General features: G+C 38.2%; 1 protein-coding gene across 7 annotated transcripts in view; it reads right to left on the bottom strand.

The window, feature by feature from the left end:
* CYLD (CYLD lysine 63 deubiquitinase) overlaps window positions 1-13,887 on the bottom strand; it is a 65,717-nt gene that overhangs the window by 43,172 nt on the left and 8,658 nt on the right. For all 7 annotated transcript variants that reach the window (XM_033218377.1, XM_033218375.1, XM_033218372.1 and 4 more), the window contains 2 exons: window positions 12,689-12,991; window positions 10,091-10,196 (listed from right to left, as the gene is read on the bottom strand). In XM_033218377.1, coding sequence (XP_033074268.1) covers window positions 10,091-10,196; window positions 12,689-12,991 — 409 coding nt within the window. The remainder of the gene's footprint in view (window positions 1-10,090; window positions 10,197-12,688; window positions 12,992-13,887) is intronic.

Genomic DNA, 13,887 nt, shown 5'->3' with positions numbered 1-13,887 from the left:
TTATAATGAAGACAATGTATTGCAGGTGGTTTTTAAGGTATTTCTAATGTCCTGTTTCTTAACCTAGATGGTCAGTTTCATGAGTGTTCATTATTATTCTTAATATATGTTGTTATATACACTTTTGCAAACACATTCCACAATAAAAAGTTTCTTTTTTGAGATGGAGTCTCGCTCTGTCACCCAGGCTGGAGTGCAATGGCACGATCTCAGCACACTGCGACTTCCACCTCCCAGGTTCAAGCGATTCTCCTGCATCAGCCTCCTGAGTAGCTGGCACTACAGGTGCACGCCACCACGCCTGGCTAATTTTTGTATTTTGAGTAGAGACGGGGGTTTCGCCATGTTGGCCAAACTGGTCTCTTTACATTATATCCAAAATCCTTCACTTCTCACCATCCTCTTACCACCCCAATCCCAGCCACCACCGTCTCTCATATGGATAACTACAACAGTCTCCTTCCTGGTCTCCCTGTTTCTGTCCTCTGTCTAGTTTACTCTCAACAGGCAGCCGGAGAGATCATTTTTAAATGCAAATTAGGGTGAGTTGTCCTTTGTTCAAAACCCACCTATAGCTCCCCACCTCTGTCACTGTGAAAGCCAAGAATCCACACAACAGCCCACTTAGCACTACCTATTCCAGCTCCCACTGCGGCTCCTACCACTTTCTCCCTCACTCCATCTGCTGCTACCACAGTCAACTCTTCATGTTGCTCAAACTGGCCATGCTGGCTGTGGCCTTGGGCTCTCCCTTGGAATCCACATGGTCACTCCCAAACTTCCTTCATGTCAAGAGCTCATATGTCACCTTATTAGAAGGTTCATCAGAACTACCTTATATAAAATTGAAAAATCAGGGCAGAGCAAGATGGCCAAATAGGAACAGCTCCAGTCTCCAACTCCCAGCGCGAGCGACACAGAAGACCGGTGATTTCTGCATTTTCAACTGAGGTACTGGGGTCATCTCACTGGGGAGTGCCGGACAATTGGTGCTGGTCAGCTGCTGCAGCCAGACCAGCGAGAGCTGAAGCAGGGCGAGGCATTGCCTCACCTGGGAAGCGCAAGGGGGAAGGGAATCCCTTTTCCTAGCCAGGGGAACTGAGACACACAACACCTGGAAAATCGGGTAATTCCCACCCCAATACTGCGCTTTAAGCAAACGGGCACACCAGGAGATTATACCCACACCTGGCCGGGAGGTTCCCACAGCCACGGAGCCTCCCTCATTGCTAGCACAGCAGTCTGCGATCTAACCTAAACGGCAGCAGCGAGGCTGGGGGAGGGGCGCCCGCCATTGCTGAGGCTTAAGTAGGTAAACAAAGCCGCTGGGAAGCTCGAACTGGGTGGAGCTCAAGGAAACCTGCCTGTCTCTGTAGACTCCACCTCTGGGGACAGGGCACAGCTAAACAACAAAAGGGGAAGCAGCAGAGGCCTGTGCAGACGTGAACGACTCTGTCTGACAGCTCTGAAGAGAGCAGTGGATCTCCCAACACGGAGGTTGAGATCTGAGAACGGACAGACTGCCTGCTCAAGTGGGTCCCTGACCCCTGAGTAGCCTAACTGGGAGACATCCCCCATTAGGGGCAGTCTGACACCCCACACCTCACAGGGTGGAGTACACCCCTGAGAGGAAGCTTCCAAAGTAAGAATCAGACAGGTACACTCGCTGTTCAGCAATATTCTATCGTCTGCAACCTCTGCTGCTGATACCCAGGCAAACAGGGTCTGGAGTGGACCTCAAGCAATCTCCAACAGACCTACAGCTGAGGGTCCTGACTATTAGAAGGAAAACTATCAAACAGGAAGAACACCTATACCAAAACCCCATCAGTACGTCACCATCATCAAAGACCAGAGGCAGATAAAACCACAAAGATGGGGAAGAAGCAGGGCAGAAAAGCTGGAAATTCAAGAAATAAGAGCGCATCTCCCCCTGCAAAGGAGCGCAGCCCATCACCAGCAACGGATCAAAGCTGGTCAGAGAATGACTTTGACGAGATGAGAGAAGAAGGCTTCAGTCCATCAAACTTCTCAGAGCTAAAGGAGGAATTATGTACCCAGCGCAAAGAAACTAAAAATCTTGAAAAAAGAGTGGAAGAATTGATAGCTAGAATAATTAACACAGAGAAGGTCATAAATGAAATGACAGAGATGAAAACCATGACACGAGAAATACGTGACAAATCCACAAGCTTCAGTAACCGACTTGATCAACTGGAAGAAAGAGTATCAGCGATTGAGGACCAAATGAATGAAATGAAGCGAGAAGAGAAACCAAAAGAAAAAAGAAGAAAAAGAAATGAACAAAGCCTGCAAGAAGTATGGGATTATGTAAAAAGGCCAAATCTACGTCTGATTGGGGTGCCTGAAAGTGAGGGGGAAAATGGAGCCAAGTTGGAAAACACTCTTCAGGATATCACCCAGGAGAACTTCCCCAACCTAGTAGGGCAGGCCAACATTCAAATTCAGGAAATACAGAGAACGCCACAAAGATACTCCTCGAGAAGGGCAACTCCAAGACACACAATTGCCAGATTCACCAAAGTTGAAATGAAGGAAAAAATCTTAAGGGCAGCCAGAGAGAAAGGTCGGGTTACCCACAAAGGGAAGCCCATCAGACTAACAGCAGACCTCTCGGCAGAAACTCTACAAGCCAGAAGAGAGTGGGGGCCAATATTCAACGTTCTTAAAGAAAAGAATTTTCAACCCAGAATTTCATATCCAGCCAAACTAAGTTTCATCAGTGAAGGAGAAATAAAATCCTTTACAGATAAGCAAATGCTTAGAGATTTTGTCACCACCAGGCCTGCCTTACAAGAGACCCTGAAGGAAGCCCTAAACATGGAAAGGAACAACCAGTACCAGCCATTGCAAAAACATGCCAAAATGTAAAGACCATCGAGGCTAGGAAGAAACTGCATCAACTAACGAGCAAAATAACCAGTTAATATCATAATGGCAGGATCAAGTTCACACATAACAATATTAACCTTAAATGTTAATGGAGTAAATGCTCCAATTAAAAGACACAGACTGGCAAACTGGATAAAAAGTCAAGACCCATCAGTCTGCTGTATTCAAGAGACCCATCTCACATGCAGAGACATACATAGGCTCAAAATAAAGGGATGGAGGAAGATCTACCAAGCAAATGGAGAACAAAAAAAGCAGGGGTTGCAATCCTAGTCTGATAAATAGACTTTAAACCATCAAAGATCAAAAGAGACAAAGAAGGCCATTACATAACGGTAAAGGGATCAATTCAACAGGAGGAGCTAACTCTCCTAAATATATATGCACCCAATACAGGAGCACCGAAATTCATAAAGCAAGTCCTTAGAGACTTACAAAGAGACTTAGACTCCCATACAATAATAATGGGAGACTTCAACACTCCACTGTCAACATTAGACAGATCAACGAGACAGAAAGTTAACAAGGATATCCAGGAATTGAACTCATCTCTGCACCAAGTGGACCTAATAGACATCTATAGAACTCTCCACCCCAAATCAACAGAATATACATTCTTCTCAGCACCACATCGCACTTATTCCAAAATTGACCACATAATTGGAAGTAAAGCATTCCTCAGCAAATGTACAAGAACAGAAATTATAACAAACTGTCTCTCAGACCACAGTGCAATCAAACTAGAACTCAGGACTAAGAAACTCAATCAAAACCGCTCAACTACATGGAAACTGAACAACTTGCTCCTGAATGACTACTGGGTACATAACGAAATGAAGGCAGAAATAAAGATGTTCTTTGAAACCAATGAGAACAAAGATACAACATACCAGAATCTCTAGGACACATTTAAAGCAGTGTGTAGAGGGAAATTTATAGCACTAAATGCCCACAAGAGAAAGCTGGAAAGATCTAAAATTGACACTCTAACATCACAATTAAAAGAACTGGAGAAGCAAGAGCAAACACATTCAAAAGCTAGCAGAAGGCAAGAAATAACTAAGATCAGAGCAGAACTGAAGGAGATAGAGACACAAAAAACCCTCCAAAAAATCAATGAATCCAGGAGTTGGTTTTTGAAAAAATCAACAAAATTGACAGACCGCTAGCAAGACTAATAAAGAAGAAAAGAGAGAAGAATCAAATACACGCAAAAAAAAATGATAAAGGGGATATCACCACGGACCCCACAGAAATACAAACTACCATCAGAGAATACTATAAACACCTCTATGCAAATCAACTAGAAAATCTAGAAGAAATGGATAATTTCCTGGACACTTACACTCTTCCAAAACTAAACCAGGAAGAAGTTGAAGCCCTGAATAGACCAATAGCAGGCTCTGAAATTGAGGCAATAATTAATAGCCTACCAACCAAAAAAAGTCCAGGACCAGACGGATTCACAGCTGAATTCTACCAGAGGTACAAGGAGGAGCTGGTACCATTCCTTCTGAAACTATTCCAATCAATTGAAAAAGAGGGAATCCTCCCTAACTAATTTTATGAGGCCAACATCATCCTGATACCAAAGCCTGGCAGAGACACAACAAAAAAAGAAAATTTTAGACCAATATCCCTGATGGACATCGATGCAAAAATCCTCAATAAAATACTGCAAACCGGATTCAGCAGCACATCAAAAAGCTTATCCACCATGATCAAGTGGGCTTCATCCCTGGGATGCAAGGCTGGTTCAACATTCGCAAATCAATAAATGTAATCCAGCATATAAACAGAACCAAAGACAAGAACCACATGATTATCTCAATAGATGCAGAAAAGGCTTTTGTCAAAATTCAACAGCCCTTCATGCTAAAAACGCTCAATAAATTCGGTATTGATGGAACGTACCTCAAAATAATAAGAGCTATTTATGACAAACCCACAGCCAATATCATACTGAACGGGCAAAAACTGGAAAAATTCCCTTTGAAAACTGGCACAAGACAGGGATGCCCTCTCTCACCACTCCTATTCAACATAGTGTTGGAAGTTCTGGCTAGGGCAATCAGGCAAGAGAAAGAAATCAAGGGTATCCAGTTAGGAAAAGAAGAAGTCAAACTGTCCCTGTCTGCAGATGACATGACTGTATATTTAGAAAACCCCATTGTCTCAGCCCAAAATCTCCTTAAGCTGATAAGCAACTTCAGCAAAGTCTCAGGATACAAAATTAATGTGCAAAAATCACAAGCATTCTTATACACCAGTAACAGACAAGCAGAGAGCCACATCAGGAATGAACTTCCATTCACAATTGCTTCAAAGAGAATAAAATACCTAGGAATCCAACTTACAAGGGATGTAAAGGACCTCTTCAAGGAGAACTACAAACCACTCTTCAGTGAAATAAAAGAGGACACTAACAAATGGAAGAACATACCATGCTCATGGATAGGAAGAATCAATATCGTGAAAATGGCCATACTGCCCAAGGTTATTTATAGATTCAATGCCATCCCCATCAAGCTACCAATGAGTTTCTTCACAGAATTGGAAAAAACGGCTTTAAAGTTCACATGGAACCAAAAAAGAGCCCGCATTGCCAAGACAATCCTAAGTCATAAGAACAACGCTGGAGGCATCATGCTACCTGACTTCAAACTATACTACAAGGCTACAGTAACCAAAACAGCATGGTACTGGTACCAAAACTGAGATATAGACCAATGGAACAGAACAGAGTCCTCAGAAATAATACCACACATCTACAGCCATCTGATCTTTGACAAACCTGAGAGAAACAAGAAATGGGGAAAGGATTCCCTATTTAATAAATGGTGCTGGGAAAATTGGCTAGCCATAAGTAGAAAGCTGAAACTGGATCCTTTCCTTACTCCTTATATGAAAATTAATTCAAGATGGATTAGAGACTTAAATGTTAGACCTAATACCATAAAAACCCTAGAAGAAAACCTAGGTAGTACCATTCAGGACATAGGCATGGGCAAGGACTTCATGTCTAAAACACCAAAAGCAACGGCAGCAAAAGCCAAAATTGACAAATGGGATCTAATTAAACTAAAGAGCTTCTGCACAGCAAAAGAAACTACCATCAGAGTGAACAGGCAACCTACAGAATGGGAGAAAATTTTTGCAATCTACTCATCTGACAAAGGGCTAATATCCAGAATCTACAAAGAACTCAAACAAATACACAAGAAAAAAACAAACAACCCCATCAAAAAGTGGGCAAAGAATATGAACAGACATTTCTCAAAAGAAGACATTCATACAGCCAACAGACACATGAAAAAATGCTCATCATCACTCGCCATCAGAGAAATGCAAATCAAAACCACAATGAGATACCATCTCACACCAGTTAGAATGGCAATCATTTAAAAGTCAGGAAACAACAGGTGCTGGAGAGGATGTGGAGAAATAGGAACACTTTTACACTGTTGGTGGGATTGTAAACTAGTTCAACCATTATGGAAAACAGTATGGCGATTCCTCAAGGATCTAGAACTAGATGTACCATATGACCCAGCCATCCCACTACTGGCTATATACCCAAAGGATTATAAATCATGCTGCTATAAAGACACATGCACACGTATGTTTATTGCGGCACTATTCACAATAGCAAAGTCTTGGAATCAACCCAAATGCCCATCTGTGACAGACTGGATTAGTGGCACATATACACCATGGAATATTATGCAGCCATAAAAAAGGATGAGTTTGCGTCCTTTGTAGGGACATGGATGCAGCTGGAAACCATCATTCTTAGCAAACTATCACAAGAACAGAAAACCAAACACCGCATGTTCTCACTCATAGGTGGGAACTGAACAATGAGATCACTTGGACTCGGGAAGGGGAACATCACACATCGGGGCCTATCATGGGGAAGGGGGAGGGGGGAGGGATTGCATGGGGAGTTATACCTGATATAAATGACGAATTGATGGGTGCTGACGAGTTGATGGGTGCAGCACACCAACATGGCACAAGTATACATATGTAACAAACCTGCACATTATGCACATGTACCCTAGAACTTAAAGTATAAAAAAAAAAAAAAAAAAAAAATTGAAAAATCCTGCCTTACAACCCAGTGCTCCCTTCCCCCTCACCTTCTTATCATTCTCCATCTTATTATCATGTAATTAATCATACACATTATATATTTACTGTCTCTACTCACTAAAATGAAAACTCCACACAAGAAGATTTTTACCAGTTTTTCTTCCTACTATATCCCCAACATCTAGGTAAGCACTTAATAATATCTGAATGAAGGAAAGGCCTTTTATTAAACACTTTTTTAAACAATAAGCACTTATTATAATATTTAAAAGTATTTTAATTCATAAAATAATAAATTGTATTATCTCCATTAACAATCATGAAAATGTAAATTAAATTTTGCCAAATAAAATATCAAGCACATAGATGCTTTTTCCTGAATATAAACCATTTGTTTCCGGAACCAAAAAATAAAAATAGCTAGGAATTACATTTGCAATAAATTAAAAATTGATTTTTAAAAAATCAAGTAAAGTATGTCACAATTTGATGAAGTAAAATTGAAATAAAGCTATAGTTTGAATCCTATACCTCCAACTAAATTAATGTGCTCTTGCTGTAAAGCTAAAAACTAAAGCAGAAACCATGCCCTAACGTGAAAAACAAGCATTGATTACTTGCCCCAGCAACAGGAAAACAGGAAGGGCAAACAGTGCAGGCTAAAAGGAACCTTAAGAATCATCTAGTATTAGCCCCTTCATTTTTACAACAAAAGAAACTAAGGACTTGAAATGACCTGAAAAAAAAAAAATTTAGTTTGCTTATTCAATTGTGATCCTTGCTATAGCAAAATTCAGCTTTTACACAATTAGAGACAAAATATATCTCCATGGAAACAATATTCCCGAGTACACATGTGAGAAGTATGGTTTTCTATGCAGGTCTTCACATCCCAAATATACAAATAGGATTTGGGGTGGGGAGGTACTGAAAAGAGCACAGCTTTCTAATCAGACAGATCTGGATTTAAATTCTAGCTCTACCATTTACTTTGATTTTGGTAATTTTTGTCCATCGGAGCCCCAGCTTTTCATCAGCAAAATGGGGATCATTAAGACCTACATTATAAATTTGTTAGGAATGTAAAAAAGTATTAAGTCATCTAACTCAGGGCCTGATACATTCCTGGCTACAGTCTGCCTGCAGGCCTTCTGACATTTTAATCAGAGTTGCATAATGCTCAATGAGAATCACCATCTCTGACTGCCACTGTTGACTTTATTGCACTAGCCTATATCACAGAGAGCTCCACTAACAGCAAGGCGATGAAACTGTTGATGCTGTTATTAACAGAAATTGTCAATTACCTGACAACAGACGCTAGGTGGTACTTGTTTGAGGCAAAATAAAAGACTGCTTGATTTTTCTTCTAAATGTAAAGTTGAGCAATCTATTTCTTACTAGAGTCCTGATCCCTGATCAATCATGCCTTCTCAAAACCAAAAGGGATCTCACAGGTCATCTAGCAAGAATCTTCTCCACAGTACATTAGGTTAGATTAGATGACCAATTTCTGCGTAAAGCCTTCTAGTTTAAACCAAGCTCTCACTCAGGTAGCAGTTTATTACATTTTCTGATCCTTTTAATTATCAGGAAGTGTTTTTTTCCCCCACTAAGAATGGACAGGTGATGAAAAAGTGAATGAAAACATATTAATGCCACCCTTATACTCACATACTTCTGGAAACAAAAATCTTAATTATTTTCATTTGAGGGTAACAAAGGATATCCTATTTAATAACAATTCCATAATATAAAAGTCAAGTTCTAAAAATACATCTTGAAGCTTACATTTACATTCTCAACATACATGTTAGAAAGTTTGTCTTATACATGGATCAAAGACTTAACTCTAAGACCTGAAACCATAAAGATTCTAGAGGATAACTGGAAAACTCCTTCTAGACACTGGCTTAGGCAAAGACTTCATGACCAAGAACCCGAAAGCAAATGCAACAAAAATGATAAATAGATGAGACTTAATTAAACTAAAAGGCTTCTGTATAGCAAAAGAAATAATCAGTAGAGTGGGAGAAAATCTTCACAATCTATACATCCTACAAAGAACTAATATACAGAATCTACAAAGAACTCAAACAAATCAGCAAGAAAAAAACAAACAATCCCATCAAAAAATGGGCTAAGGACATTAGCCCACCTTTAGACAATTATCAAAAGAAGATATACAAATAGCCAACAAGCATATGGGAAAATGCTCAGCATCACCAATTATCAGGGAAATGCAAATCAAAACCACAATGACACCACCTCACTCCTGCGGGAATGGCCATAATCAAAAAATCAAAAAATAATAGATGTTGGCATGGATGTGGTGAAAAGGGAACATTTTTATACTGTTGGTGGGAATATAAACTAGTACAACCACTATGGAAAACAGTGTGGAGATTCCTTAAAGATAAAAGTGGCTCTACCGTTTGATCCAGCAATCCCACTACTAGGAATCTACCCAGAGGAAAAAGTCATTATAAGAAAAAGATACTCGCACATGCCTGTTTACAGCAGCACAGTTCGCAATTGCAAAAATATGGAACCAGCCCAAATGCCCATCAATCAACGAGTCGTTAAAGAAAATGTTGTACATATATATATACACATATATATAGTACATACACACACACACACACACCATGGAATACTACTCAGCCATAAAAAGGAATGAAATAATAGCATTCGCATCGACCTGGATGGAATTGGAGGCTATTATTCTAAGTGAAGTATAATAACTCAGGAATGGAAAACCAGATACTGTATGTTCTCACTTACATGTAGGAGCTAAGCTATGAGGATGCAAAGGTGTAAGAATCATACATTGGACTTTGGGGACTCAGGGGGAAAGAATGGGGGTGGCAAGGGGTAAAAGACTACACATTGGGTACCATGTACACTTCTCGGGTGATGGGTGCACCAAAAGCTCAGAAATCACCACTAAAGAACTTATTCATGTAACCAAATACCAACCTGTTCCCCAAAACTTAATGAAATTAAAAAAAAATTTTAATGTTTAAAAAATTGAAAAAAAAGAAAGTTTGCCTTATAAATGTATAAAACAAAGAAAACATACCTGGGATGATATCATTGATGTGCAACAGAATTGTACTTTCAACACACGCAAAACTACAAAGCTGCACTCCATCGAATCTTCCATCCCAGTTGCCAATAGGGTTATCCTAGAAATTAAATAATAAACACTAAAATCCTCCTGAATGAAATGTAAATGTGAAAGTCTGTATTTTCCAAAAGAATCCTCCAAAATATTTTACATTGGTAAATGTTAACAATTTTACCTAAAAGAAAGAAAGAATACATTAGGAATAGTTGCCATAGTAATAAGGCTTTGCTTTTTTCGTTTGTTTGTTCATTTTTTTCCTTAGGGAAATGAGATCCAAGAATAACCAAGTTATATAGTAAACCCCTAGATAAACAAAGAATCAAAAGTGTTTTTTGTACTTTACTGAACAATACATACTAGTCTATGGAATAATACCCATTTGAGGTTTTAAAAGACAATGTTTTGCATAGAAAGATTCATTAATAATATATTATTTCACCCAGAAACATGCCTCTAATTAGCCCTAGGCTCTTCATATTCCCTGAATACTTAAATATTGTCGATCTGAACTTCTGTATGCCTTTCTGTACATAAAAAGTCTATTTTCTAATTGTTCTTTTGTCATTTTATGCGCATATAGGAATCTTCTCCAAGATGGAGATGTTTATATTTAATTATTTGATATTCTAATGCAGTGCCAACTAGCACTGTGCTGTTCAGAGAACTACATCAGTAGATGGGCCAGTCAGACAACTGCCCTGGGCACGAATGTGCATGGCATGCTAAAATGCCCCTGGCAATAGAAGATGAATAGAAGGAAAAGGAGATAAAGAAAGAAGTTCTGGCATTTGCTCTCAAGGACTATAATAGAAGTGTTTGGAATAAATGTCTACACAAGTCAACTATGGGACAGACAGAGGCAGGAAGAGAAGCTGGCAGGGCAAACCTCTAGGCAGCTTGCCCCAGGTAAACAAGCTGACCCCAGACTGCCATCTGAAAAAGGCAAGGCCTAAACCCTAAACAGCTTCTGCCAAGTTTGAGGCCCAAGGTAAAGAACCTGACGCAAGGGGAGACCAACCCTGATGACTAGTGGCCCTGTTTCTCCAATCTTCCCTCCATGCAGGCCACAATTCTTGAAATAAAGACTGAATTACTATTTAAAGAATATTGGTTAAAAGGAGTGCTTTATTGTCAGCTATCCTGAGAGGCATACATGTTTTACTCTGGTTCTAACTTTTCACATATTAAGGGTAAATGTTTAGTAACTAACCAATGAGTATCAAATAGAATTTCTTAGAATTTTCAAGCACAGGAAACACCACACTAAAACAAACATTACCTTACTAACCAAAAGGTGTACCTGAATAGATAAAAATGACTAAAAGCATCCCCATGGTGAGTATAAGAGACTACTACTCACGTCCCCTCCTAACTCATTCTAGTGTTCAATAATTCCATATGAATTTCTTTCTTTATACATAACAAGGTCTCGCCAATATGTTCAATATATGATAAAAATGGTCTCAGCCTTTCTCTTCCTATTCTCTCAATGCCACAGGTATAATTCAACCTGCCACACTGGAATGGATCCACTATTAACAAGTATGATTGTAAGGAAACATTAAAAATAAGTGACAGAAACAAAAGGTCAAAAGTTGTATGATTCCACTCTTCTGAGGAGCCTAGAACAGGCAAATTCAGAGATACAGAAAGCAGAAGAAACTGTGGTTAGCAGAGGTTGGGGAAAGTGGGCAGTTACTGTTGAACAGGCACAGACTTTCAGTTTAGGGATGATGACAAAGTTCTGGAGATGAGTAGAAGTGACAGTACAACAATGTGAATACACTTAATGCCACTGTATGCACACTTAAAAATGCTTAAAAGGTAAAGTCTGTTACGTATATTTTACCACAATTACAAAAGGTTTTTAAAATGAATGAAATCCTATGAGCTATTCTAATTGTCTATTCCTCAAAATCAATGTGGTTTTCCTCTGCTCAGATATTTTCTATAAATGATTTTTATACTAATTATTAAAATATACTAATTATTAAAATGGTAATATAATAGTAATAATACACTATATTAGTATAATAGTAATAATGTACTAATTATTAAGATAGTAAATATACTAATTATTAAAACCAGATCAGCCATTAAATTGTGTGGAATATCATAAAAAAACATAGATTACCCCAAAAAACTTTTTCAAAATAAAGAAAAATAGGATATCATGTAATATATATGCATTTTGTTTTGTTTTGTTTTGTTTTGTCTACTGGTCAGCTACAATAAGGCAAATTTAAAGATTGAGAACATTATTCCAGTTTATTCAAATGGGAAAAAAAAAAACTAAATGTAATTCTACATCTAGACCCCTGTTCTATTTCAATGCTCCTTTACCAAAGATAAATTAGGACATGTTCTTTAAAGTATTCCAAATTAGATCATGTTAAATATTCAAAGTGTTCAATTTGCAAGTAAATTGGTCCTAAAACTAATACATATATAAACTATATATATATAATATATATGTATATTATTTATGTATACATACATATATAAACTAATACATACATCACAAAGATATTTAATCCAAAATTTTCTTACCATGTCCACACCAACAAAATATCCTAAGCTTTCTTTTCCTGGCAAAACATCACAGAATATAACTGTTCCAGATTCTATTGTTTCTCCAACCTTCAAAGAAACTCTGGAGTTTATTTCCAAAGGAGGAAGTTCGACCTGCATTGTGTCCACAGGACCTGCATAATCACTTTCCAACGCAGTGTCATCATCTTCTATGAGTTCTAGCTTGTCCAATGCAACAAACACGCCACAGTCTTCATCACACTGAAAAAGCTGTTTCCCTTGGTACACCCCGTCAGTGAAACCTTGGCCACGACCTTCTTCCTAGTTTTTAAGAGAGAGGGGAAAGAAATAGATATAGAAAGACTACCCATAGGGAAAGGGGTTCACTCTAGGGATTTCAGGAAAATCACTCTGGAAAAATTCTAAATGACACATATAATAAATAATATAATTCTTAGCAGTTGCTGTTGGATTTAAGGTGTTTAAAAAAATAAGAAAGAAGTTGTATCTGATGCTGAAATATTATCTGATAATTTCAATTCATAACTCTATTATGAAAAAGCTAGGCTGAATTCCACGTTGTGATTCTAACATTAATTTGGTTATGAAAAGAAAATGTTACCTTAAAACAGCAGTAATGTTAGCTCCAGTCATTAAGCACTTACTGCCAGCCACTGTGCTAAATCTTGTATCAATGTACCACAAAAATACTACAAGTCATGTACTATTAACACCACTGTACTGGTAAGCATGCAGAATGAGAGAAGTTAAGTAGCTTTGTTAAGTAACCTGGCAACCCAGCTAGTACATGGCTTAACTGGGATTCAAATTCCTAATTGTTTACAATCACTGCTTTAAAAAAAAATTAAATCAAGAAGCAAAGAAGACATGCAATTCTACTGGCAATGTCAAAATGTAACTGGCATTTCAGTTACTGTGAATGAATATTAAGTTTGGAAACATATCACAGCATTCTTGGGTCTCCTTCCAGTAGAAATAAATTCCAAGGATTTTCACATATATTATCAGTGACAATTATAAGCAAGTTTAAATTTCTGCAACTTTTTTTCAAAAATTTTATATCTAAATTGTTATTACTTAATAACATACGTTAAGAAGAACTAAGAAACCTATAGATGATAATGCAAGGTAATTAACAACTTTTGATGTAACTATTTACAACTGGTAGCGTTAATGCTTAATATAGGCAATGTTAA

Source organism: Trachypithecus francoisi, unplaced genomic scaffold (assembly GCF_009764315.1).
Source record: "Trachypithecus francoisi isolate TF-2019V2 unplaced genomic scaffold, Tfra_2.0 Lachesis_group10, whole genome shotgun sequence".
Lineage (NCBI taxonomy): Eukaryota > Metazoa > Chordata > Mammalia > Primates > Cercopithecidae > Trachypithecus > Trachypithecus francoisi.
Note: the sequence above shows the minus strand (reverse complement) of the source record. Positions and strands in the feature narration are given on the sequence as shown.